Source organism: Ovis aries, chromosome 3 (assembly GCF_016772045.2).
Source record: "Ovis aries strain OAR_USU_Benz2616 breed Rambouillet chromosome 3, ARS-UI_Ramb_v3.0, whole genome shotgun sequence".
Taxonomy (NCBI): domain Eukaryota; kingdom Metazoa; phylum Chordata; class Mammalia; order Artiodactyla; family Bovidae; genus Ovis; species Ovis aries.
Window position 1 is genome coordinate 136,309,517 of NC_056056.1, and position 24,983 is coordinate 136,334,499.

General features: G+C 55.6%; 2 protein-coding genes across 3 annotated transcripts; both read right to left on the reverse strand.

Annotated features, from left to right (window-relative positions):
* Window positions 1-8,172: 8,172 nt before the first annotated feature.
* Window positions 8,173-14,604, reverse strand: AQP6 (aquaporin 6). The gene is made up of 4 exons (XM_027967352.3): window positions 11,467-14,604; window positions 10,525-10,683; window positions 10,193-10,273; window positions 8,173-9,527 (listed from the first exon to the last, which is right to left on the reverse strand). Exons 1-4 carry the CDS (start codon window positions 11,857-11,859, stop codon window positions 9,315-9,317), a joined length of 846 nt encoding a protein of 281 aa, XP_027823153.1. The 5' UTR covers window positions 11,860-14,604; the 3' UTR covers window positions 8,173-9,314.
* A 5,256-nt stretch (window positions 14,605-19,860) lies between these two features.
* On the reverse strand, window positions 19,861-23,693 carry AQP5 (aquaporin 5). 2 transcript variants are annotated; one of them, XM_012159416.4, is made up of 4 exons: window positions 23,212-23,693; window positions 21,953-22,117; window positions 21,492-21,575; window positions 19,861-20,407 (listed from the first exon to the last, which is right to left on the reverse strand). In XM_012159416.4, exons 1-4 carry the CDS (start codon window positions 23,572-23,574, stop codon window positions 20,330-20,332), a joined length of 690 nt encoding a protein of 229 aa, XP_012014806.1. In that variant the 5' UTR covers window positions 23,575-23,693; the 3' UTR covers window positions 19,861-20,329.
* Between the last annotated feature and the right edge of the window lie 1,290 nt (window positions 23,694-24,983).

Here is a 24,983-nt window from a genome sequence, read left to right on the forward strand (position 1 = left end):
GTTGCAAGCTTAATATGTAACTGTGGAGAGAGGAGGCAACCTACTGGCTTTTTTCCCAGGAGGTGGTAGCTCTCGCAGCAGGGCCCATCTGCCTCAGCAAATTGACAGAGGATGGGTCCCCTCTCCCCTTTCCCCCTTTACACACACACACACACGTGTGCCTTTTAGGATTTTTTTAAAAACTTAGTCCTAAATGCTGTCTGTCTTATTTCTCTGCAAGCTTAGTGTCGGCCTGTCTCCATGTTTGCTGTTCTGTAGTATCTCCCCAAGGTACGTTTTAAGTCACTAATTTGGAGGAAGCAAATGGATTGTATAATGTGAGTGAAGGCAAAAGAAGACCCTATGCAGGAACTGATGGCCCATTAACGAAAAAGGAAATGGTCCTGTGTGTCAGATGTTGGCAGCCAGTTGCTTGGTTTCTGGGCTAGGCCAAGAGACCTTAGCCATGAAAATAATAATGATATTAGCAGAGGGAAATATGCAGCAACCTTCAACTTCTTTTAACAGTACTTCATGCGGAACAGCTTGACTTTCGAGGGCTTTCTTAATTAAATTGTACTCCCTTGATAGATCTGTGGCAGGGGCTTGGGGGTGGGTGTCACCCCCACCTCCTGCTCCTAACCCTGTCTGATGCTGCCTCTTACTCTGTCTTTAATGCAGTTTAGCTTTATTATCCCACTTGTTAATAGCCAGAATATTTACATTTAAATCCATTCATCTCCATCCATCTGTGTAAGGCTCCTGAGTTTGATGTTGATTTAACTGGGCAAGCATTACATGGTTTGATTTAGGAGCAACAGTTGGTGTTTATTATTGGATATTTAATTATTTTTTTTCTTCCTTGAGAAGGTGAGTTCTTTGCTTGCAGAAATAGAGGACAAGAAGACATCTTGAGTTTCCATCAGAAGACTGTAGGGTGCTCAACTGAGTTAACTGTGGGGAAAAAAGTAATTTTTGTCTATGAACCGACCCTGTGGCATTGAAAGGTATCTTAAGTTCCTAAATTCATGCTTCAGTTACCTAGCGGCACAAAGTGACAAGGAGCACTGTGTGAGTGCTGAGAGCAGAGATCCCAGGCTTGCTATTTTTGTTTGGTTGTAGTAGGGCCTCTCTGCCCACCTCGGCCTTCTGACAGGGAGACAGACACACGTGCACGCACATCCAGTATGTGGTTTCTTATTGGAAAGTGTGTGGGCGACCCAAGGCCGTGCCTGGGACACTGAGCAGTCTGCTTAATCGTGTGTCACCTTATCTTAGATTCTCAGCAGGAGCAGGGAAAGAGCTGCTGTGGTGTCCAGACCTGAGAAGCAAGGGTGGCAGGTACGGAGTTCAAGTTGGCGCAGCTCACACAGTAGGTTCTTGTTCTGTGTGCTTTAATGATAATCTCGGTCGTGACTCAAGCTTCAGCCACTGGAGCGAAAAGCTTTTAAGCCTGCAGAGTCAGGGCATGTTAGTCATTGTGATGTTAGTATAAACAGGGTTTGGAGGGTGGCCACTTCACCTAAGAATTTAGTAATTAAAAAAATAAAATCTGCTTCCTGTAGCTGGTACATTTTGTAAATAAGCGAAAGGCCCCAGACCAAGAGGTCCTTAACTTGGGTGATTTGTGAGATTCTCATTTTCAGAGTCTATATTTGTTGATGGTTTCTATTCACGAAGTCAGGCTGAAGACAGCTTGACGTCACCAGGAATAACCTTGCAGTGTGTGGGAGCCTTGTCCTCTGCAGTCGTGTAGGATGGGAAAGGAGGCCACTTTTCAGGGACAGGGAGTTGGAAGCAGGAATTTTCCCTTTTGTATACCTTCTCCCTCTCTAACTCTTGCCAGGCTTCATTTAGTCTCACTGTTTTTATGCAGCATTACTCTTGCATCTCACACAGTTGGACACCATATGTGTGTTGGGCTTAGACACATGTAAATGGATATTTAGACTTCTAATAAAGCACTTGCCAGTTAATATCTTCTCTGGTCATCAATGAAGATGGAATTAACTGATTCTCCACAAAGCTTCTAGAAAATGTAATGTGGTGACTTATAATATACAGGGTGCTTCCATTTAACATATGTGTGGTGGTGGAATAGGTGATGTGATCCCAATTGATGACAAACTCAGTGAAGTAATTTGACTCACATTCTCATAAACTGTAGTTTAGCTGGGATTAGAACATGGAGATTACAGCTCCTGCTCCAGAGGTTAGCTGTGGTGTTTGCTACTTCAGACTTCCTCAGCATCATGGGGCCTGTAATATTAAGTATGTAAATAATTCGACTCAGGGCTGGCTGTATGCAGACGTGCCTATGCGCTCTCGACAGATGACCCAGAAAGAGCAGGAAGGCCCAGACCGCTGGGAAAAGCGTTGGGACTGGAGACTATTCCTTAATGTTGGGTTGTTGGGTCGGTTGGAGGACCTGGGCTTGGTGGTCCGGTGCAGTCCTCTGTGTGGAAAGAGGATGGGCTGGTGGAGAATGAGCTTAAGGTTGTCCTGGTGGGAGTCTGTTCCCAGGCCACCCATGTACATCTTGTGTGCTCTCTGAAGCTCAGAGCTAAGAGCAGGCAAGACTCTGAGCCAAAGCCATCAGGCCGCTTCTAGAGACGTGTCAGCGGATTAGCTCATTGGCTTTCCCCTGAGCTAATGCTCTCACCCTGTCTCATGTTCACCGTCTGGCTTTGAGTAAGAAGTCTTCGAGTGATCTCTCTTCAGCAGCCAGCTCTGTGCCAGGGCTTTCTGAGGGCTGTTCAGCTTTCTCCCTCATCACCCTCAGAGCCCAGGGCTCTTGGAAAAGAGGAAGCCTGTTTGTTGTGTTCACACAAATGCACACCTGGCATCAAAAGAATACTTGAGACCTCAGAGGAAAAAAGTAAGGTCAAAGGAGAACGAGTGCCTGTTAGTGGCCTAAAGTCTTGTTAAAGCTACAAGTGGAGGGACTTCCCTGGCTGCCCAGTGGTTAAGCCTTCATCCTCCCAATGGAGAGGGCATGGGTTTGATTCCCAGTCCGGGAACTAAGAGCCCATAGGCCGCAGGGCCAACTAAGCCTGCGAGTCACCACTAGGACCCAATGCGGCCAAATGTTAAAAACAAGCAAAAAATAAGTGGCTCTGTCTTTAGGTGAGTTTTAAAAATGGAGTTGTTCTTGCTACCTGTGAGAAAAGCTCTTTCTGCCTGTGAGATGATACTGTTTGTCCAGATTTTAGTAGAGCAAGCCCTACAAAGGTGCTGGGATTTTCTTCCTCATTGGAAAGCAAAGCCTGGGGGTGGAGGTGCTTAACTGAACCACCTCCCCTCTTCCCAGGGAGCTGGCTGCTCTCCTAGGTTAATATACATTGACTGGGGCTAAATGCTTGATGCTTCTGGACAGAGTCCAGCCCCTCAGCAGAGCAGCCACACTGTGGAGATACAGCTGCTAGCATTAAAGGGCTAAGCCCTTTCCAGCTGCTTTGCTTTAACGGGAACTGCCTGCAGTCGGCAGCTTATTGGCGCCGTCTTAGCCCGCTTCAGAGGAAATGACTAATCTCACCATCTTCTCAGGGCCCTGGTCTGGAGGCTCGGGGGCAGGTAGCCCCATAGGGTGGAAACTGGTTGGATAATTGGTGTCGGAGTGCTAGGTGATCTCAAAAATGGCAGTCCCGGCTTTGACAGGGTTTGTGTTTTGTTTTGCCTCTGAAAAAAGTGGGGTTCTCTTCAGTGGACTCCCTGGTGCTGAAGGAGAAGAGATGCTCACTGTGAGGGGCGGCCTGGGCATTTAAGAGCTGGAATAGCAACTGATGCACAGAGGAGTTGAGTGCATACGAGGGCAATGAGTGTCATCTAAGGAAGAAGACTTGAGCCCTGCGATTCGATCCCACTTGGGCCTTCCATTCCCAAATCTGAGTTAAGGAGCCAAGACTTGAAGGAGAAATGATCATTCCCTTGACTGTAAAATGCACTTAAAAATGCAATTTAATGAGAATTAGATTCTCTTATAATCAGTGGTATATAACAGTGCTTTTCTTCAGTGGTTTGTACAGTAGCGGTGCATCTTATCATCCAAATTGTTTGGCTTGGAAATAGCTGTTCATGAGAGGTAGGCTGTCGGCTGGCCCATGTGGAGACAAGGGAACCTTCTACTTAGCTGTGATCAGAGAGAGATTAAAACGGGGAGTTTCCCCAGGTCTGAGGGCAGTTGCAGTATAAGAAAAGGCTTAGCCCCAGGACAACTGGTGTGAAGAAGCAAACAAGCAATGTGTAGAAGAGAATCAAGATCTGCCCCAGTCATGACCCCCAGAACCCTTACATGTGACCCCCGAGTTGGAGAAGGGGGAAAAGAAGACATTGTGGATCAGTGAGGCTCTGGCCACGATATAACAACACATCCTGGTAGAGTTCTGAAATCACAGTACAGTATTGAAACATCCAAGGTTCTTTACACGGAGGTGTTAGATAATCTGTACAATCCTTTGTCCAGTTGGCTCACCAAATCCGGAATGCCAGAGGTCTTTCCTCCTTGGGGAAGTGGGGCTTCCCTGGTGGCTCAGACAGTGAAGAATCCGCCTGCAATGCAGGAGATTTGGGTTTGATTCCTGGGTTGGGAACATTCCCTGGAGAAGGGCATGGCAACCCATTCCAGTATTCTTGCCTGGAGAATCCCGTGGACAGAGGAGCCTGGTTGTAAAGAGCTGGATGTGACTGAGCGACTAACACTTTCACTTTCCTCACTGGAAACTGGAAGGCCATGTTATGGGCACCGATAAAAAATGGGGACAGATGGTCAAGTTAAGGAACCTGTTGCCTGGAGATGAGACTAAAAATATAATTTTGCTTAAGAAAGTCTTCCTGCTTGGGTAGAGAGAGGTGTTCCCAAAACTATGAAGAGATGTGTTCAGTGCCAGGACGGAGGTGGGTGCAGAGTGCTGCGGAACTTTAGAGGAGGGAGGAACTGGAGGCTTCAGAGAGCCCGGAGCTGATGACTTGAAAGCTGGGACTCGGGCTGAACCTGGCCGCTCGAGAGGCCTGGAAGCATCAACGGGGCTGGGGAGGGCCTCTGGGTGGGTGCTCTGTAACTGGTCGCTGTCCTGGACTGCTGTCCTGTTCTCTTCTGACCCAGAGCTGGACCCTGGCCTGCCTGAGCCTTGTTCCGTCTGTCCGCGGGGGTGCAGGGGAGTTGGTCTCTCTCTGGCGTCTTCCACCCCCAGCTCAGGCAGAAACTGACTCTTTATCTGACTTAATCAGAGCTCTGAAAAATTTCCATTCCCTGCTTTTCTGCCCTTTAACTGCAGCCTATTAATTAGTGCCTTAGGGCTCCCCAGTCTCATAACCCCCCCTTCACTAACCATGCCTCCCCTCTGCAGCTTTTGCTAAATATGTGACTGCTCCTCAGTGTAGCTGCTCCCCCCTGAGAAGTGATTACAGAGCTTGGCTGTGCAGACCCCCTGCCCCAGCTGCCCGAGTGGTGACCTCTTGGCCGGAAGCTTCCTCTTGATTAGCCCTAACCTCTCCCCTCCCTCTATCCCTCCCTGTCCTCCCCCTAAGATTCCAGAGGCCTGGCATTGGCTATCGGTTAACACCTCTCTTGCTAGGAGCTGTCTTCTTGTTCCAGGTCCTGGAGAACTTGCACTGTGAGCCCAAAGGGGCTGAGCTGATCACCTCTCCTGACCCAGCAGAGTCTCCCATCAAAACCCCAGTTAGCTTGTTCCAGATCACTTGACCTCATTATAGATTAAAGATCACAGATTTTGATCTATGCGGCCTCTTAAACCTTCAGCTCTGTTGGCTGCTCCCCTTTTGTTTACTTTCGTATGAGATTCCAGGCGCTCAAAGCCCTGCTCTTTTCACCACTTTATATCCACCCAGCCTCCTTTGCTCCATTGAATCTCCCCCAAACCTCAATCTGTCCAAATGCTTCACCACTGTGTTCTGAAGAGGGCCTTACTTTTTGACTCCTTCTTTAGTAGTAGCCTGGCCATGTTAAAAACTGCAGGAGAAACAGCTGAACTGTTCGGCAGAGGGCATTTTAGTCTACCTCGATTACGCTGAAAACCACCAGATCTGTGTGTCAGGCCCTGTTGGGTTCTTCCAGCCCCTTATGAACAGACCCTGTTTTCCAAATGAGGAAACTAAGGCTCGGGATCCTGAAGTCCATGCCAGAGTCCGTGCAGCTGAGCCCACGTTTAAACTTTCAACCCTTTCAACACCTATTCTATCTTAATATGGTCTTTACTATTTAAGAAACAAAAAAACCTTGATGCACAGACTACTTTAGGTCCAAGTGATTTTCTTTGGAAAGTGAACATCTCTGGATAGTTGTCTTGTTCCTCTCCTCTCAGTCCCAGGAGCTCCCTCCGTGGAGACCCCCCACTGTGCAGCGTGGTCCTAGATTAGACCTGTGTCCTCTTTACACCCGGAGGAGGCAGTGGGGGTGGGGGATGGAGAGGGGCTGTCTGCCAGCCAATGGGGATGCGACAGCCTAGGCTCTGCGCTCGCATCATCTGCTCCTGCTAAGACAATCATCAACATAAAAGGCTAATTGTATTAATCACCAAGGCACCCGTCCCAGGCCTCCCTCCCTTTCGGGAGAATTATGAATTGCAATTGCAGATGGCTCCGCTGATTGAAGGCAGCACTCAGCAGGGAGAAGGGCCAGATCAGATTACACACCATTAATTAAAAACTTCCCCTGACAAAAGGGAGGAAGGGAGTGCACACCAAGGGTCTGCCTGGTTGGGTCTCTGTCCTCCCCAAGCTCCCCACCCGCCCCATTCAGGCTCCAGTTGTGCCTGTGAAGCGAAGACCCTGGCTGGAGCCACTGAAATTTGGCTCCCCAAAGGCCAGCCCTTCCCACATCCGAGCAGATGGCCGGCTGTCCTACTAAAGGGCTCCAGAGAAGGAGAAGCTAACCTTTGGTTACTCATTCCTGTGTCTAACTTTGGATGCTCTTCAGATTCTAACCTAATTCCTCACTTCTCATGAAGCTTCTCTCTTGCTCTAGTCTATTCTGACAGAGCACAGCTTTAAAGAACCATTTGGGAAAAGAGCCCCCAGCTTTCTCTTCAGGCAGGCACCCTCATGCTCTTGGCCAGGAGGTTCCTGGGACAGAGGTTCCACGGTCTGCTCTAGGGCAGGGGCAGGAGCTCGAGTGGCTGTGCAGCCTCTCCCCAGCTCCCCCAGCCTTCCAGCGTAGGCTTCTCAGCTGCTGTGTTCTTGGCTTATTTGGAGCAGTGACTCTCGAGTTCTCTTGATCAATTACCACCACCCCTCCCTCCCCAGCCGCCCAGCCTCAGTCATTCATTCATCAAACTTTTATTGAGCACCCACTGCGTGCTTGGTTCTCAGGGAGGCAGAGACAATTTGTCTCAGAGCTTAAGAGCTCGCTGCAGGAGCCCCATCCCCCTGTCCTCCTCAACCTTCCAGTTCCCGCTTCCTTCTTTTCTCTGGCTGCTGCTTGTATAAGCCCCCCTGGAGCTCTGTTTTGGAAAATTCTAAGCTGGGAGCTGGGGAGACCTTGAGGGGTCTGTGGTACTGAGCTGGTGACCTTCAGCAAGTCAGTCACACACATGCACACGTGTGTATGCACACACACACACACACACGTGTACGCCCAGCTGTCCCTGCTCATAAAAGGGCACAGGAGGCCCTGGGCTCTGAGAGATTGTGAAGATGAATGAGTGGGGCCCAGCTTGGAGAGATGTGAGTGGTTCTATGCACTGACCACATTACAGAACACGGCTGCTGTGGCCGCGAGCTCTTAGGACTCAGCCACTGCACTGTCACAGAATGGGCCCTGTTGCCCTGTCCTTGGGAGATGGGAAGCCTCTCTCCTATCTCTAGCCCCTTTAGAGACATCATGGAAAAGGACCTATGTTTTTCATGCTTTTGACTGCTGTAGTGCAGGGTACCATAGTGATGGGCACCATAGAGATGAGAAAAATTGACTTACTGGCTTGTCTCTTCATTCCAGGGTCCCTCCCCAACCTGACTCTTGTTCCCCATCACCCCCCCCCACACACACACACACACACACTCACAAAGCTCTCAAAGGTCAGTAGGTCCAGGAAAGAAGGCAGGGCCCTGGGTAAGTAGAGCAGATGAAATGACTTTTCCCTCCCTCTCAGTCGTCTCCCTCTCCCTTTTTTCCTCCTTCTTCCCATTATCAACAGCAATTGTATTCAAACCCAATAATTACAGTAACAGCCACAATAATCATCATTCATTGGATTTGTTTTTCTATTCTATCATTTTAACTTCCAAACACATTTTCCAATCTCGTTTAACATCAATCTCAGGGGTAGATTTTACAGCCCATTTTACAGCTGAGGAAGCTGAGATTCAGACTGGATCCCAGGTCATAGGCAGAGTAGATTGATAACAGCTTGAAAATATTAACAAGCTAGGTGAGACTCCGGTAGTCCTTCAGAGGCACTGAACTGCAAATCTTGGTTTCCTGGGTTACTCCTGACTTCCCACCATCCTTGGGCATATTCGACAGCTTATGGGGCATCCGGCAGAGCTGAGAATGAGTCTGGTGATGGCTTCTTCAGGCCCAGCTCACGGACTGAGTGGTGCAACGGGACCGCCCCCCGTCAGGACTGTTTCTGTGGATGGGGCTGGAGTGGAAGGCAAGAGAACACCTGGGGAGAAAGGCCCATCTGGACTGAACCTCCCTTACCCGTATCCTGCCCCTCCACTAGCTGGACAAAAGGTTCCTCTCTGTGCCAGCTCTTCCCAAGGGAGGGGCTCTCTGCTGATTCCTCATTTGGAGGGGTGAGGAATGAAGATCTATTTGGAGGGGACAATCTGGCCCCAGGAAGCCTCCAGTCTGAGGGAAGCCACATCCCCCATCCACCTCCAAGGGCAGAGACATCCCTCCTTGGAGCTCAGAGGCTGGCCTAAGACCTGATTCTTCTGGGAAGCCTGGATCCTACTTCCAACAGTGGGGTGAGAAGTTAGGGTTCCCGGAGGTCCCCACAGCCTCTGAGCAGAGAGCATGTCTGGGCTCAGATTCCTTTTTCTCCAAGACATGGGGACCTGGAAGCCCAGGGTCCTGCCTGGGGTCCAGACAGATGAGAGACAGGGAGAGTGGTGATGAATTCCCCTGCCTCCCTCTGCTTGGCCCCATTAAAAGTGATGGAAGAAGAGGAAACGGAGCAGATTTGCTTCCCAGGTTCCTTCTAGAAATGTAATGCTGGGGATCCCCCACCCACCCTCTTAGGTCAAGAGGCCAAGCCTTCCCACCCTACCTCACAAGCCCCCCATGTCCCCAGGAAAACCTGAAATCTGGTTATACAAAGCATGCTGTCCACTTTCAGGGCTCCTTTCAGAGGCTTGAGGGCGGAGGCCAAGCTCTATGCCACCTGACACACGCTCTCCATCTCAGTGTCCTCTGAGTTGGACTGGCTTTCTCTTTTCTGGGGTTGCTCCCCTTCCATTTTCTCCATTTCTGCACTGCCCGTGAGGATGGCCAGTCGCTGGGCCAGGGTCTTGGTGTCAGGGAACAGGATGAAGTTGTAGATCAGCGAAGCCAGGACGGCTCCCGTCAAAGGTCCCACCCAGAAGATCTGAGGAGGCAGAAGCAGACGCCCTGCTCGTGAGCCGTCAAGACCACAGGGCAGCTCTGGGACTCCACCTGCTTTCCAGTGTTGACTTGGTCTCTTGGGAGCCCTGGAGCTTTCTACAAGGTGGCAAATTCGAGAAGCACAAGTCTTGTCCACTGCCCCCACCCCCCCACCCCCAGCAACCCCGACCCTGTGTCTCTGCAGGTGAAGGGACATAGCCTCCCCTGGCCTGGGTCAGGCCCCCACCACCCCTGCCTCCCTCCTTTTATCCCCGTTCCAGCCCAGAACCCTGGCTGGTGCTCTTCCTGTCCCTGCTGGTGTGTTTGTGTGTCTATTTCTGTTTGTCTTTTTCTCCATCCAAGTTTGGAAACTGGTCCAGCTGGAGGAAGTGAATAAGGAAGCAGCCAGGACTTGAGGCCCAGGCCAGTGCTGCAGCGCCGGCCCTGGCCCACTTCTCGCCAGTCTACTGGGTGTCCCCGACTTTTTGAGGCGGGCAAGAGAGGATGCTGGCCCTGGTCTTCTGAGCTTAGGGAAACCTCCACCGGGAGTGAAGATGGTCCGTGGCAGGGAGACTTGTCTCCCCCAGTGTCTGGGGCCCCCCTGCTGGTGAAAGTCCCTGTGGGCACTGGGGCCTCTCCCCTCCCCTGGCTGCCGGCAGAGGGTCTCACCCAGTGGACTTCAAACTTCCCCACGATGACGGCGGAACCAAAGGAGCGGGCTGGGTTCATGGAGCAGCCGGTGAAATAGAACTGAGGAGCGAGTGCAGGGCAGGGCGTGAGCAGCCTGAAAGCAGCCCTAGGAGAGGACAGTCCTCCTCCCCCCCTTCGCTCAAGCCTCAGCCCCAGACTGGGGCTCTGGGTCCCCCGGCCCTGGGCCTGAAATGGGGCATAGCCTTGGCTGCAAGGCATGAGAAGTCCGGGGAGGGGCTCTTCTGGCCCCCAGGGCCCCCGCCACCTCCCCAGGGAGGGGCCAGTGGGTGCACAGGCAGGTGTCCCCTTACCCCGATGAGGTGGCCCACTGCCACCGAAGCTCCAATTGTGGCTGCAGGGGAGCCCGTGTTCTGACGGCTGTCAGTGGAGGCGAAAACGCAGAGCACGAGCTGGAGGGTCAAGATGAGCTCCACCGCCACCGCCTGGCCAATCGAGGCACTGCTCCGGACCTGTGCGAGGAGCGGCGCGCGCTGGAGGCAGCGGACTCTGCCCGGGGTAGTGACCCTGGGCCCTCGTTCCTCACGGTAAGGGTTGCGACACCTTGCCACCGCCAGCCCCAGGACTTAAGGAGCTAATGGGCTGGGGAGAGCGGTGCACTGGGGATCAGGTGAGCCCTGAAGTGAGCCCACAAGGACACCTGCTCCCTGCGGGAGTGAGCAGCACCCTACCCACTCCACAGGGTGGTCGGGGCCACGGTCCCAGGGGAGGTGGGGGCCCAGGGCTGGTGGGAGAGGGAAGGCTGGAGAAGCTGCGTTGCGCGATGCTCGCCCATGGGCTGCCTGGGCTGCGTAGGAGTGGAAGGTGGGGACTGGGGGACGCAGGTGGAACACGGGTGACTAGAGAAATCTGGGGAGGTGAGCCAGTCCGCAGAGTGCTGGGGACAGAGGAGCAGGAGGGGATGGGGGGTGTGGACTGGGGAGGTGAAGTAGGTGCAGGGTCCCCTGCTGCCCCCACAGCCCCACCTCTCCCTGGCTGCTCCAACCCTGAAGTGCCTGGTCCTCCTCCCACTCCTGGGCCTTAGTGTGGCTCCTTCCTGTCCCCCATCTTCCCACTGTTCCTCAAACTGCAGTCTCCTTCCTGCTCTGCCTGCACTAAGGCCATGGTCCTTCCCCAGGGCCCCACGTCCCCAGCGCAGGTGTGGAGCACGTGCTCTGCTGTACCCCCTCTGCCCCGGCCTGGCGCTCCCCACTTACCACCTGTACAGACCTGCCTCTCCCCCTCCCTGCACCTACCACATTGACCCCAAAGTTTTCTCGGATGTCCCCAGGCGTGACCCCGTAAAGCAGAGCAGCTCCCGCCGTGGCCCCTGCCAGCTGTGCAGCCACGTAGGCCACAGCCCGGGGCAAGGAGATGTGGGAGCCCACGAGGAAGGCCAGCGTCACAGCAGGGTTGACGTGGGCCCCGCTGGACTTCCAGGTGATCTGCACGATCACGGCTGTGGCCAGGTTGAAGGTGATGGCAATCTGCAGCACAGAGGGAAGCGCCAGGGGCCATCTCAGAGCCGAGCCCACGCCAAAGAACACGTACAGCCCCGTGGCCAGGAACTCGGCAAACAGAGCCTTGCTGATGGTCATCCAGAGCCGGCACACCAGCATCTTGGCCAAGCTGCGCCGGCCTGACTCCATCGCGCCCAGGCCTTGGTGCCTTTGCTCCCAGGTCTATGTGCCTTTTCTGATCTCCGGTCTTCCGGCTGCTCCGGCCCCAGCCTGCAGCTCCTTCACGGTGCTGCTGGTTCAAGGACCATGCTGGTCAGACTGGCAGGGGGCAGGTTGACAGGGTTATGTGTGCCGGGGTGGGGTGGGGTGGGAGGTGTGGGGGTGGCCACACGCTCGCCCCACCCTAAACTCACGTGACAGCCAAAGGAGGGGGGCTGTCCTTGGGCACTGAACTGGAACCTTCCAGGAGTTTTCCAAGGTGGACAGGCCTAACTCTGCTGCTGGCCGACACCCAGTCTGGGGGCCGCAGGTGACTCTAGGATGCTCCCATCTGCGACGTCAGCTTAGAGAGAACGAGATCACTCAGATCCCCATGTCCAAGGCCTATGTCAGAGGGCCCCGTGCACCCCCCGCCCCCAGGCTCCTAGTCTCCTGGCCCCCTTTGCCTGCAGACTTGGCCTCCAAATGGGCTCACACTATTCTGCACCCCATAAACCCAGATGTGAAGGAAGCTCTGTCCTTCATTTCCACCTAAAGCACCATTTTCTGAAAGCTGATGTGAATGGGGTCAACTTTACTGAGGACGTGGGCCTGCAGGGGTGCAGAGGGGCAGGTGGGGAGGGTTGCTCCACAGCTAACTGGTGACACCTGTGGTGGTGGGTACCTCTGCTGCCCACTGGTCTGGAGTTTCCACTGACTCTTCGCCCTCTTGTGCCTCTTCACAGGGCAGCTTACCATTCTTGTGACTGTGCTGGCCTTAGTTTACCCACACCTAGGCTCTGCCCTTTAACCCCCAGCAATATACCAAGGTATTTTCTCAAACAGAAGTGTTTTGTCCCTAAGAAGAACCTGCCAAGCTGCTAAAATAATACACTCATCACCTCGCAGCGGAGTGCCCAGGCTGCGCCCGGAGTCATGTGTCCCTGCCCAGCAGGTGTCCCCTGGTGTCTTCAGATTCCCCAAATGTGACGTGTCTCACGATGAGATCCTCATTTCTCCCCGGGCCCCCTGAATGCACTCCTTCTGTTGGCCCCAGCTCAGCTGGTGGCACCTGTGAGGCATCCTTGACCTCGCCCTCCCGCCCCCGTCCAGCCAAGGCATCGAGTCCTACTGATGTAGGACTTTCCTACATGATGAAGTATTTCCTGCCCCTGCCCTCTTCTTGCCAACCCTGCTGCCCTGCAGCCTTCAGCCATTCTCTCTGCCGTCTCCCTTGCTCTGCTCCAATCAATTATCCACACTGCAGCCTGAGTGATCTTTCTAAAATGCAAATCTGATCCTGCTGCTCCTCGCTAAAATCCCTTCAAAGCTTCTGGTCGCCTCTGTGAGCTCCGTGCCTGGCCTCCACGGTCCTCTGGGAGGGACCCGCTTCTCCTGCCTTGCCTCTCCCCACTTCCTGTCTTGTCCTTTACTCTCTGGCCTCACCAAATGGCCAGTGGTCCTAGAATAGTTCATGCTGGTCTCCCCTGGGGGGATACTCTCTTCTCTCCCTGGAAAGCCCACCCCACGTCCTTTGTTTGGGGGAGCCCTAATTGATTCCTGATGAAAACAGACAACTCAATGGAAGAGTCCCTGATGCTGGGAAAGATTGAGGGCAGAAGGATAAGAGGGCATCAGGGGATGAGATAGCTGGACAGCATCACCAAAGCAATGAACATGACATTGGGGAAAGTCTGGGAGACGGTGAGGGACAGGGAGGCCTGGCGTGCTGCAGTCATGAGGTCACAGAGTCAGACGCGACTAGCAGGCGACTGAACAGCAGCAATCTATTCCCAAGGCTCAGCATTGACATCACCTGGCCCTTTCCTGGGTGAGGCCTCACCACACCTGGCCCTTTACACTACAGTCACCATGGGTGTTGGCACGGTGTTAATGTATCGCCCCAGTGAGGCGGGGAGCCCCTTGGGGGGCAGGAACCAAGCTTTGTTCATCCCTACATGTACCCTCTTGCATAGGGATTGGCTCAGCCCTGCAGCAGGTGCTCAATAAATATTTGCTGAATGAATGCATGAGTGAATAAGTTTCCTGACCTCCTGGAGGCTTTCATGTCTGCTTCATTTCAGCCAGCTCGCCTTACAGCCTTATTATACCTGTCCTTACCTGGGACAGGCCTGAAATCTTCAAGTGAAATATCCAAACTCTGACCACAGGCTCTGTCCAATCACCCTCCCCCACTTCAATTCCAGCCACCTCCCTCCCCCAATCCTCCCCTCTCCCCTTTCTGTTCATCCCATCCTCCTGATTTGACTCTACTCCATCCAGCCAGATCCCCTGGCATCTCACCTTGCAGTGTCCCTGTCCCAGCTACCCATTCTCTGCACCTTGTCCTCCCTGACCCCCATGCACATTCTCCTCCACACCCTTCTGCTCCCATCTGTGCTGCTGAGCACTGCTGGAGAAACTCAGCCAGCCATGCAGACTGATGCCTTGACAAGCCTATGGTCTCTGGCCTCAGTGGGGGTCTCAGTAATCCATACACCACACTGTCCCCAGGCAGCCCTCTCCCTATTCTTCTAAGCCCTGCTTCAAATCTTCCCTACTCTCTTCGAGTACCCTGCCTTGCTCTGGCTTTCTTCCAGCAGATCGATTTGCCTCTTGTTCTACCTAGAAAGTGAAACTAGGGGGCAAGACTTCACGTATCCTCCCCCATCCCCTGCCCCTGCAGCCCCCTATTCCCTTGCCAGCTTCCCTCTGGTCCTGAAGAAGAGGCAGCCCTTTTCCTGGGTTCGAGTCGAGGCCCCTCCTTGGGTTCTTGGCTCCCTTCGAGTGACTGGGGACCTCTCTCGGCCATTCCCAGCCTCATCTGTGACTTTCACTTCTCCCTCTGCCTGGCTGGCTCTTTGAAACGTGCCTGGGTAATCACCGAGTAGGGGAGACTCTGGGTTTGGAATGCCTTTCTTTTTTGGTTTTCTTTCAAGACTTTGCTCAAGTTCAATTCCTCTATGAAGCCTGCCCTAATTTCCCCCCTCCAGCAGAGTCAGGGCAAACTTCATAGAGAAGATGGGCTTGGGAATAACTAGTGGCTACTTCTGGCTTTGACCTCCTTGGTCCTGCCACTGTTCCAGTGCAGACTCCCAGGCTTGCGTGGCATGAAGGCGTTTTACAAGAAATGCTTCAGACTGAAGGAATGTGGCTGTGGGCACAGTGTGAGTGACATTACTCCCTGGCACGGAGAGGTGGGGGGAATTCCCTGCCCAGGGGCTGTCCCAACGAATTTCAAGGGCATCTCCCTCCTTTGCGCCCCTCAGACAGGGCCACAGAGGGCCTGAGGACAGACGCTTCCCAGTCCCTGCACATTACCTGGCCTCAGCTTCTGCACTGTACACAGGCACCAAACAGCAGTCACGCCTGTCTGTTGAGAACCTTTGACCAGAAAGAGAAGCATTTGAATACTGCCATGTGTTCCGCACCCCTGACCAGTGTTAACTCCTGTCACCTCAGCTTTCCCACTTTTAAAGTGCAGATGATGGGGATTCCTTGGTGGTTCAGTGGTTAGCATTTTGAGTTTTCACTGCTGGGGGCCAAGTTTCAGCCTCTGGTTGGGGAACTAAGATCCTGCAAACTGCGCCTCCAGGCCAAACAAAAAAGTGGAGATGTTAGTTCCCACCTCCCTAATATGTTGTTGGAGAAGGCAGTGGCACCCCACTCCAGCACTCTTGCCTGGAAAATCCCATGGATGAAGGAGCCTGGTGGGCTGCAGTCCATGGGGTCGCTAAGAGTTGGACATGACTGAGTGACTTCACTTTCACTTTTCACTTTCATCCATTGGAGAAGGAAATGGCAACCCACTCCAGTGTTCTTGCCTGGAGAATCCCAGGGATGGGGGAGCCTGGTGGGCTGCCGTCTATGGAGTCGCACAGAGTTGGGCATGACTGAGACGACTTAGCAGCAGCAGCAACAGTATGTTGTTAGGAGTGAATGTGCTGATGCCTTGGAGAAAGTCAGAAAATGGTGACTATTAGGATTGTCACCTCCCTTCCCACTCCAGTGAGAGCTGTGAAGACCGTGCTGGGTTAGAAATGGTCCAGGACAAGCAGCACCTGAGGCCCCTGCTCTGGGACCCGGGGTTGAGAGCCTTCAGTGGGCGGTGGCCCTGGTCTCCAGTTGACCTGGAGCAGAGTCTCCTGGGACCCTGCCTGGCCTGGAACTTGGTCCTTTACCTGTCCAGGACAGGTGGACATCGGCCAGAACTCGCTCTAGCCAGCATGTCCCTGAACCTAGCCTTCCTGGGCCCTAGTGGCATGCTTTTGAGGTCACTCATGCTGCAAAAGAGTTTTTGTCAAGCCCCATACCTGGCTGTCTGTAGCTGCCTGCCAGGTAGCTGTGTGCTCTCGCTCTTTCGGAGGCCTGTTTCCGGGCACTCTAGACTACCAGGGTGGGCATCTCTGTGTATGAGCAAGTGTGTGTGTGTGTGCGCAAGTCCGCTTGGGGCAGTGTGAGTGCTAAGGTCCTATCTCAGGGCTGGGAAGGGATGGGGGAGCAAGACGGAGAAGAAGGAGGAGGGATGATGGGGAGATGAGGAGGAGAAACAACATGACAGAAAGGGGAGGATTCAAGGTCATCTCCCTTGTATCCCCTCACCCACTGCACTAAAACCTGGACAGAGGAAGCGGAGGCTCAGAGGGCGGCTGAGAGGGCCGACCTGCCCAGCAACCCCTCCTCTTGTCCAGCCATCTAGACAGCCAGCCTTTTGCCTATCCTCTGCCTTGACCCCTAGTTCTCCACCTCTCCATCATGTCACCATGTCCACCTGGGGAAACTGGCCGTCCCTGAGCGCAGAGGGAGGGGAAAGGGAGGAAGCAGCCTACGGAGAAGCAAGGCTCGTCTGGGTTCTGTCTTCAGATGGAGCAGAGGGTCAGAGGGGGTGACTGAGCATGTGTGTGCTTGGATACGACACACACGTGTACCCCTCAGAGAACACGTGGAGCCAGGTACCAAGGTCTGATGCCCAGCGGTCCTGTGAGAAGGAATGGGGGACAGGCGATGCGGCTCCGCACTCATGCGGAGCGAGAAGTCTATGCGGAGAAGACGCAGCCAGCTTGGTGCAACCGGAGATCCGCGTAGAGCGGGGTTAGCGTGTGCTGACTCGTGTGTGCGCAGGTCTCTGCCAGCCTTGGACGCGAGCTGCTCGGAGAGGATCCGACAGGAGGGGGCGCAGCGCCCTCTGCTGGCCAAACAGCCGGGCGCGTGGCACCTAGTCCGCTTCAAGCCCTAGGCGAACCTCCCTCAGACGGGGTGCCCCGCACATCCCTGAGAGTCTGTCCCTCATCGACCCGCCATTCACCGCGTCCTGCTTCCCTTGGGGTCCGTCCGAGAAAGGAACCAAGTTTCTGGGCTGGATGGAGAGGCCAGGCTCCCAGTCACGACTGTACCTCACCTGAGCCGTTTGGAAAGGTGAGGTACTGATATACTGATATACAGATATACTGTATACTGTATACTGATATACTGATCTACAGATTGGGGTTGAAAGAGCTGACCCTCCCAGTCACCCCTCCTGTCCATGCATCTGGACAGCCAACACTCTGTCTATTCTCTGCCTTGATCCCTGATCCTCCTCCATCTCTCCATCCATCACCGTGTCCACCTTCCTACCTGGTGAAACTGGCTGCCCCTGGGCAAAGAGGAAGGGAAGGAATCCCCTCTCTTCTGGACCACTCCCCGACAGTGCGGTGGGGTGGGGTGGGCTGGGGACCCACCCCAGAGGACCCAGACCTGAAAGACTCCAGGTGCCCTCTCGTCGGCGCTCCATCTGACTGGAGCCCAGACCCGAGACTTGCGGGACTAGGAAGCTCAGCAGCGGTGGATTCGGTGGACGAGGTCCCCCCCTGCTGGTCAGAGCTGGCACTTGAGCTCGGCTCTTGGGTAGAGGCAGGGGTGGTGGCAGCTGTCGGGGTGGGTGCACTCCTTTACTGGGGTTTCACACACACTGCCATTTGATGTTAACTATAAAGCTGCCAGGCAGGCAGGCAGGACAGGGCAGGGCTGGCCGCAGCTCCCTTTTACAGATATTAGACCCAAGACTTCCCTGGTGGCTCAGACAGTAAAAGCGTCTGTCTACAATGTGGGAGACCCAGGCTCGATCCCTGGGTTGGGAAGATCCCCTGGAGAAGGAAATGGCAACCCACTCCAGTACTCTTGCCTGGAAAATCCCATGGACAGAGGAGCCTGGCAGGCTACAGTCCATGGGGTCGCAAAGAGTCGGACACGGCTGAGCGACTTCACTTCTTCAGACCCAAATTTGGGCTTCTCCAGTGGCTCAGCAGGAAAGACTCTGCCTGCAGAGCAGGAGATGCAGGAGACGCGGGTTCAATCATCCCTGGATGGGGAAGATCCCCTGGAGGAGGGCATGGCAACCCATTCCAGTATTTTTGCCTGGAGAATCCCATGAACAGAGGAGCCTGCTGGGCTACAGTGCGTGGTCCCATGAACAGAGGAGCCTGTTGGGCTACAGTGCATGGTCCCATGAACAGAGGAGCCTGCTGGGCTACAGTGCATGGTCCCATGAACAGAGGAGCCTGCTGGGCTACAGTGCATGGTCCCATGAACAGAGGAGCCTGCTGGGCTACAGTGCATGGTCCCATGAACAGAGGAGCCTGCTGGGCTACAGTGCATGGTCCCATGAACAGAGGAGCCTGCTGGGCTACAGTGCATGGGGCTGCTAAGAGTCAGACACGACTAAAGCAACCGAGCACTCACACGTTCACCACCCAAGCTGGGAGGAGGGCTGGAGCATCTGCCCCCACCCCCACCCCCACCCCCTGAGACCGACCCTTGTCAGCCACTGTCAGTAGCTTCTCCCATCCCTTTTCAGTCCATCTCCTGGCCTTCCTGGCCCCTTCTCTTCTGGAGCAAAACTGAAAACCACAAGGAGAGGTTCCCATGCCAGGGAGAAGCGGGACCTTTCTCAGGAAAGGAGAGGCCCTCCAGAACTGGGGTGTGGCTGGGGGCCCAGCTGGTTTCTTTGCATACAAGCAAATCAAGCCCATGATCTGAGATGTCTGCCCAAGTGTTTCCTCTCTATCCATTGTCTCATTTTATCTTCACAACAATCCACGAAATGGGTACAAATATCCCCATTTTTACAGACGAAGTAATTAAAACTTGGACAGCTTGTGTCATCCAGAGTTGCACAACCAGACTGAACTCAAAGCCAGATTCTAACTCTGATGCAGAGCTGTGTCCTGAGCTTTATCTGCCCCTCTCCACACAGAGAGCAGCCCAGTCCCAGGAATCTCCCTCCCTCCCTTCATCTGACCCCACAACAACCCTGTGAGGGAGCACTTTTTTATTCTCATTTTATAGTTTAAGAGGCAGAGGCTTGTTGAGTTTAAGGAGGTGTCCCAAGGAGCGTCAATGGCAAGGGAACAAGACAGTAAGCGCTACAGGCCAAGGGGAGGACAGTGGGAACCCTGGCTGGTGGAGGCAGACCCAGAGAAGAGGTGCGTCGGGTATGGCTTCCGATAGGGGTGGGGGCAGGGGCTTCTCCCTCTGGACACAGGCTCCCAACGTGGCACCTTTCTGGAACCTCCAGGGGACGAGAGGGGAGTCGGGACTGTGTCCCCTGGCCCGATGACAGACCTGGCTGCTCAGCCCCTTGGCATCTCAAGGGGCTGCTGGCCGGTTCACTTCTCCTCCACCCTGCTAAGCACACCCTGACTCAGGTGCCAGGCCCTCCTCAAGTGGCAAGGACCTGACATAGCTGAGAAGGGAGGGGTGAGCAGGCGGTCGCTTGGTGAGGACCTTCTCTGTTCCCACTGCCCCCTTCTGACCTCCCGCTCTGTTCCTACATTTGGTCTCTCTGCCCTCTCAACCCTGCCTCTCTGACTCTCTAAGCCTCCCCTGGCCTCAGTTTCCCCGTCTTTCCGCGGAGGATTGCGGAGAATGTGGAGGGGGGGTGTGGGATGATGCGGAGGAAAGGTGAGGAGCTACAGTATCTTGAGTATCTTCTGGAGCAAGACAGGCCAAACATGAATGTCAGTGGTTTATTGGGAAGCCCCCACCTTAAACACCAGCACCCTACCCCCTGCATCCTTGAGCAGAAATAAATAAGGTGGCATATAATGAACCTAAGAAGCTCTGGGGTGACACAACCCCTGTCGCCCCAGGGGCTGGGGTCCTCCTGGCTCTGGAAGAGGGGCTGGGGAGGAGGAGGGGATGCAGGCTGCCAAGCCACCCCTTCCTGGCCTGGCCCCAGGGCAGCCTGCACTGAGCTCACCTCCCTGTCTCTTCCCCATCAGCACCCAGCCCCTGGCCCCCTACCCCAAGAGTCCCATCCTGTGCTCTTGCTTCCAGTTCTTCACTGCACAGCCTGGGGAGCAGCACCTCTTTCCCAGCCCGGAGGACCCAGCTGTGGGGGGAGGAGGCCTTGCTGTGGTGCGCTTCTCTTCTTCTCCCCTGCAGTTCAGGGGCTGAGAGGCTGGCCCCTGTCTGATGCTGGTCAGTGGGCAGTCAGCTCCATGGTCTTCTTCCGCTCCTCTTGGCTCTCCTCCCAGTCCTCGTCCGGCTCATACGTGCCCTTGAGGATGGCCACACGATCACTCAGGCTCAGGGAGTGGGGGAAGAGCAGGTAGAAGTAGATGATGGCAGCCGTGGCAGCCCCCACGATGGGCCCCACCCAGAACACCTGGCAGAGACAGGGCAGCGGCAGGGCTGAGCCCAGGCCTTGGGGCCGAGCCTTCCCCCCAGAGGACAGACCCACGGGCCTCTCAGAGGAGACAGACGCAGACATGCCCACACCTCCGGAAAGAGAGAATTTGCCCTTTTTCAGGGACAGATCAACTGACACCCCACTCCCCGATGACCAAGGACACTGACACCCAGGTGCTGAAAGGGTCCAGAGGGACAGGGCCCCCGCCAACCCCACTACGCCACTGCTGCAAGCCGCATTCAACTCTTTGCGACGGTATGGACTGTAGCCCGCAAGGCTTCTCTGTCAATGGGATTCTGCAGGCAAGAATACTGGAGTGGGCTGCCGTGTCCTCCTCCAGGGGATCTTCCCAACCCAGGGATCGAACCTGCAGTCTCTTACGTCTCCTGCATTGGCAGGCAGGTTCTTTACCACTGGCGTCACCTGGGAAGCCCACCAACCCCACCCTAAAGAGAGACAAATGAACCTTCAGAGGGAAGAGACATGGAGAACCTCAGAGAGATGAACACAGGGAGAGAGACAGACTCTGGAGAGAGACCATGAACTCTCAAAGGAGATGACAGACAGATTGTCCAGAGGGACAGACCCACAGGAAGGCAGACTCTCCCCAGTCCCCAACAGGGACAGATAAATAATACATCAGAGAGGACAGACACTTGGACCTCCCTGCCCCCTGCCACCCCAAAAGATGGAAACCAAATCCTCAGAGATCAACTCCAGAGCACAGGTGCCTTTCCCTTCCCTAGAGGGACAGACACGCATAGTCGCTGCCCCCCAAACAGGGTCCCCTGCCATCTAAATCTAGCCCTGGTTCTGGCTGCATCCCCTTCTCTCTCCAGTCACCCCCAAGCTCTGGGCCCCCATCATCCAGAAAGTCCTGTTAACTGTCAACTGCTAAGGCTGGGTTTCTAGGCACTCATTGCCAGGGAGACAGGGGAGGGTCCAGCCTTACCCAGTGTGCGGAGCTGAACCGACTCATGATCACTGCGGGACCGAAAGATCGGGCCGGGTTCATGGAGCAGCCCGTGAAGTAGATCTAGACAGAGAGAAGGAGGCCGTGAGGAGGGCAGCATGCCTGTCCACACTCACAAGGCCTGGACCCACGCTGGGGTCCCCTAGCAGTTCAGGGGCTCAGCCAGGCATCCAACTGTCCCCCGATTCCTAGCCTGGTGCCTTTCCCTTCACAGTTCCCTCTGGACCCTCCTCTCCTCTCTGTCCTGAGCTTGGGCTTGGTTCCTGCCCCCATCCCAACTCCCCCTCGCTCCTGTATTTTCTCACACTGGAGGGGATTGGGTCTGGGCCAGAGTCTAGCAGCTCCACTCTAGGTCTTCACTGGGGTGCTCGTTGATCCAGAAGGTGCTGCCCCAGGGCCCCATTATTTGCCCTGAGGGGCCAAATGGCGCCTTTGCTCACCCCCACTAGGTGGCCCAGTGTGACGGACAGGCCAATGGACAGGGCTGGGGAGCCCACTGGGCTGGTGCGGCGGGAGTCAGTGGAAGAGAAGACGCAGAGTGCCAGCTGGAAGGTCAGAATCATTTCCGCCACCACAGCCTGGCCCGCAGTCGTGTTGTTGTTGAGCTGCAAGGGGATGGTGTGTTAGGATCCCTGCTTTCTTCTGACTCTATGGCCAGGAACCCGCAGGGATGGGGGTCTTGGTCTCCAGGGACTCCTAGGGCCCAAGTGCCTGGAAGCCAAGCCCTGCCACTTCAGGGAGGTCATCTGCCAAAGAGACTATATACTCGCTAGTGCTCAGAAAGCTTGGAACGCAGAGCTGTGGCCAAAGTGACAAAGCTGGGGGACCTCTTCCTGGACACTGGCCCGTCACCAGTCTGCCCAGGCCCAACCCCCACAAGCTGGCATTTACCCTTCCTCCTGTGGGCAGCTGCCCAGTTTGCTTACTGCACCCCCCAAGCCCGCCTCCCGCCCGTGCCTGACCCACTGCCAGTTCCAAACCTCAAACCCGTCTCTCCGGTGGGGCTGACTCATGGTTTGACAATGGCCGAGAAAATCCTCCTCTGTGTTTGATTAATGAACCCAGTTTGCATGGGACAAGGGGGCTGAAACTGGAGTTCTAGGGATGGCGGGAAGGGGAGGGGTCCAGGAGCACAAAGCAATATTCATCAGAGACCATATGTACGGGCACCTGATTAGGGAGCCCACAAACCTGGCTTCTAAACATACCCCCCTGAGTCCCACTCTATGGAGGTCATGGCCATTCCCATGTAATGAGAATGAGAAAAACAAAACCCAGAGAGGTTGGGGTCACCAAAGCCAGGATCACAACCCATCTGTCACTGATGGTTCCATGAGACCACTCCACTGAGGACATCACAGGAGCGATGAGGTGCCCAGGAGGACAGAAGAGCTCGGAGGTAAGACAGGAGAAGAGAGGTAAGAAAAGGCAAACAGCAGGCACCAGGAGAGAGGCTGGGATGAGGCAGCGCGAGGTGGGTGGGCGGGCAGAGGAGGCGGATACCAACCGAGGAGCTGGCGGAGAGCACGCACCACCATGGAGATTCATCTTCCTGGCCTTAGGGTGCTATGACCTTCTTGGCAAAGGTGTTAGCTGGCTGGTCTACTCTGTGCCACCCATCCTGGAGATGGGGCTTGGGGACCAGGTCCAGAGCCCACCCCAGGGTCCCTGCCCCACAGCCAGCCCCCTGGGCACTCACCGCATTGACAGCCAGATTGCCTCGGGCATTGTACGGGGCCAGCCCATAGAGGATTGCGGCGCCAGCAATGGCGCCCACCAGCTGGGCCACCAGGTAGAAGACCGCCCGGAGCAGGGAGATCTGGTTACCGACCAGGAGGGCCAGCGTGATGGCGGGGTTCATGTGGCCACCGCTCACGGGCCCCAGGGCCTGGGCCATGGTACCTATGGCCAGCCCGAAGGCCAGCGAGATCTGCAGGACGCTGGGCATTGCCGACGGCCACTTGAGGGCCGAGCCGAGGCCGAAGAAGACGAAGATGAGGGTGGCCAGGAACTCTGCGAACACCGCCTTGAGGAAGGCTGCGGAGCACACCTCCTTCTTCATGGTGTCGAGGCAGCAGCCCCCGCAGGGGTCGCCCGTTTGGGCGGCAGCGGTGCAGGGGGTGGGGGGCTGGCTCGGGGGCGCCGCACAGTCTCGGGTGCCCGCGGCGTGGCTAGCGACGTGGCACGGGGCCTGCGGGGGCGCGCTATATACCAGGCAGGCGGCCCGCGGCGGGGCGGGCCCGGGGGGGCAGTGGGCGGCTCCCGCGCCCGGGGGCCAGCACCGCGCGCACGGAGGGCACTTCAGGGCCGCCGCGCCCCCGGCCCCGCGCGCCCCCCCGCCCGGGCAGCCGCACGCCCTCTGGGGCCACGTGACCCGGCCGGCGGTGTAGACCGGCCCGGCGGGCTGGGACCCGCGCATAGTGCGCTCCGGGCGGCTCCCGCGCTCCTACTCCACTGTCTGTCCCGGGCTCCCGGGGAGACTTTGCTGGCTCTGGGCTCTGCCGCTCTTCGGCCCTCCGGACGGGTGCCTCCGCTGAGCCTTGATCTCTGGCGTGGTCTTCCCCTTTTCTTCTCTCCGGGCGCTGGGTCCAGCTCCTCCTTTTCCTCCTGCGACCTGGGCATCCTGACCCGGCCTCATGCCCGGCCGGGCTGGAATGATGCGCTTCCCTGAGGACAGCGCCGCCGCCACCCAGCTCCCTGCGGGCCCGCGGTGGCGGGGGCGGGGGCGGACGGCCGGGCAGGGCCTTGCGGGGCGGTCAGGCCATCGCGGGCCTCTCCCTGACTCGGGCGGGGCAGACCTCCTGGATTGGAGCCGGGGCGTTTGGGATTAATGAGCCGGGGCGTTTGGGATTAATGAGCACCGTGCCAGCCTGCCCCGGACTTGGCCATCCTCGCATCCACTCTCTATTTCACCTTTGGTCATCTCTTTTACTCTCTGTGACTTTGTCAGTCTTTGCATCATTTTCCACGTCTGAATGTCTTACATGTGGTCTTTTTTAGTTCCCCCAAAGTCAAGTTCTCCCACCCGTGAACTGGGTAACACTTTCTTCCAGTCCTTCCCAGTCCCTCCTCTCCGCCGCCCCTTCTTCCCCCGACCCGCACCCCTCCCATCCTTCCCTCTTTCCTAATCCCCGGGTAGGTATGTGGGGAATGAGGCTGGAGGGCCCTTGAGAGCTTGGAAGAGGGGCAAAGACTGACCCCCGAGATTCCAGGAGTGGAGCTGCACTGAAGACGCCTCCACCGCTCCCATGCCCCATCTTTGGGAAGCACAGTCTGGTGCTTGGCACAGAGGCTCCAGTAAAGTTTCCTCACATGGTGACTGTAATTTTAAAAGCCTCCTGCAGAGGGAGGGAACAGGTGCTGTTCCGTCAGAGGGCTGAGGGGCGGGCTGGAGGAAAGTCAAGGACCTGGAGGAGGAACCTGGGCTCCATGGCAGCTAAGAAGCCAAAGAAAACAAGGGGGGAAGAAACC

Bases quoted from the DNA above. Each gene is read 5' to 3' on its own strand.
- AQP6 (XM_027967352.3), bottom strand. From the start codon at position 11,859: ATGGAGTCAGGCCGGCGCAGCTTGGCCAAGATGCTGGTGTGCCGGCTC. The intron at 10,684-11,466 runs GTAGGTGCAGGG...CTCCTCGCACAG, and splicing joins AAAACTTTGGGGTCAATGTG to GTCCGGAGCAGTGCCTCGAT. The intron at 10,274-10,524 runs GTAAGGGGACAC...CTCGCTCCTCAG, and splicing joins CAGTGGGCCACCTCATCGGG to TTCTATTTCACCGGCTGCTC.
- AQP5 (XM_012159416.4), bottom strand. From the start codon at position 23,574: ATGAAGAAGGAGGTGTGCTCCGCAGCCTTCCTCAAGGCGGTGTTCGCA. The intron at 22,118-23,211 runs GTGAGTGCCCAG...ATCCCCTTGCAG, and splicing joins GCAATCTGGCTGTCAATGCG to CTCAACAACAACACGACTGC. The intron at 20,408-21,491 runs GTAAGGCTGGAC...GCCATCCTCAAG, and splicing joins GGTTCAGCTCCGCACACTGG to GGCACGTATGAGCCGGACGA.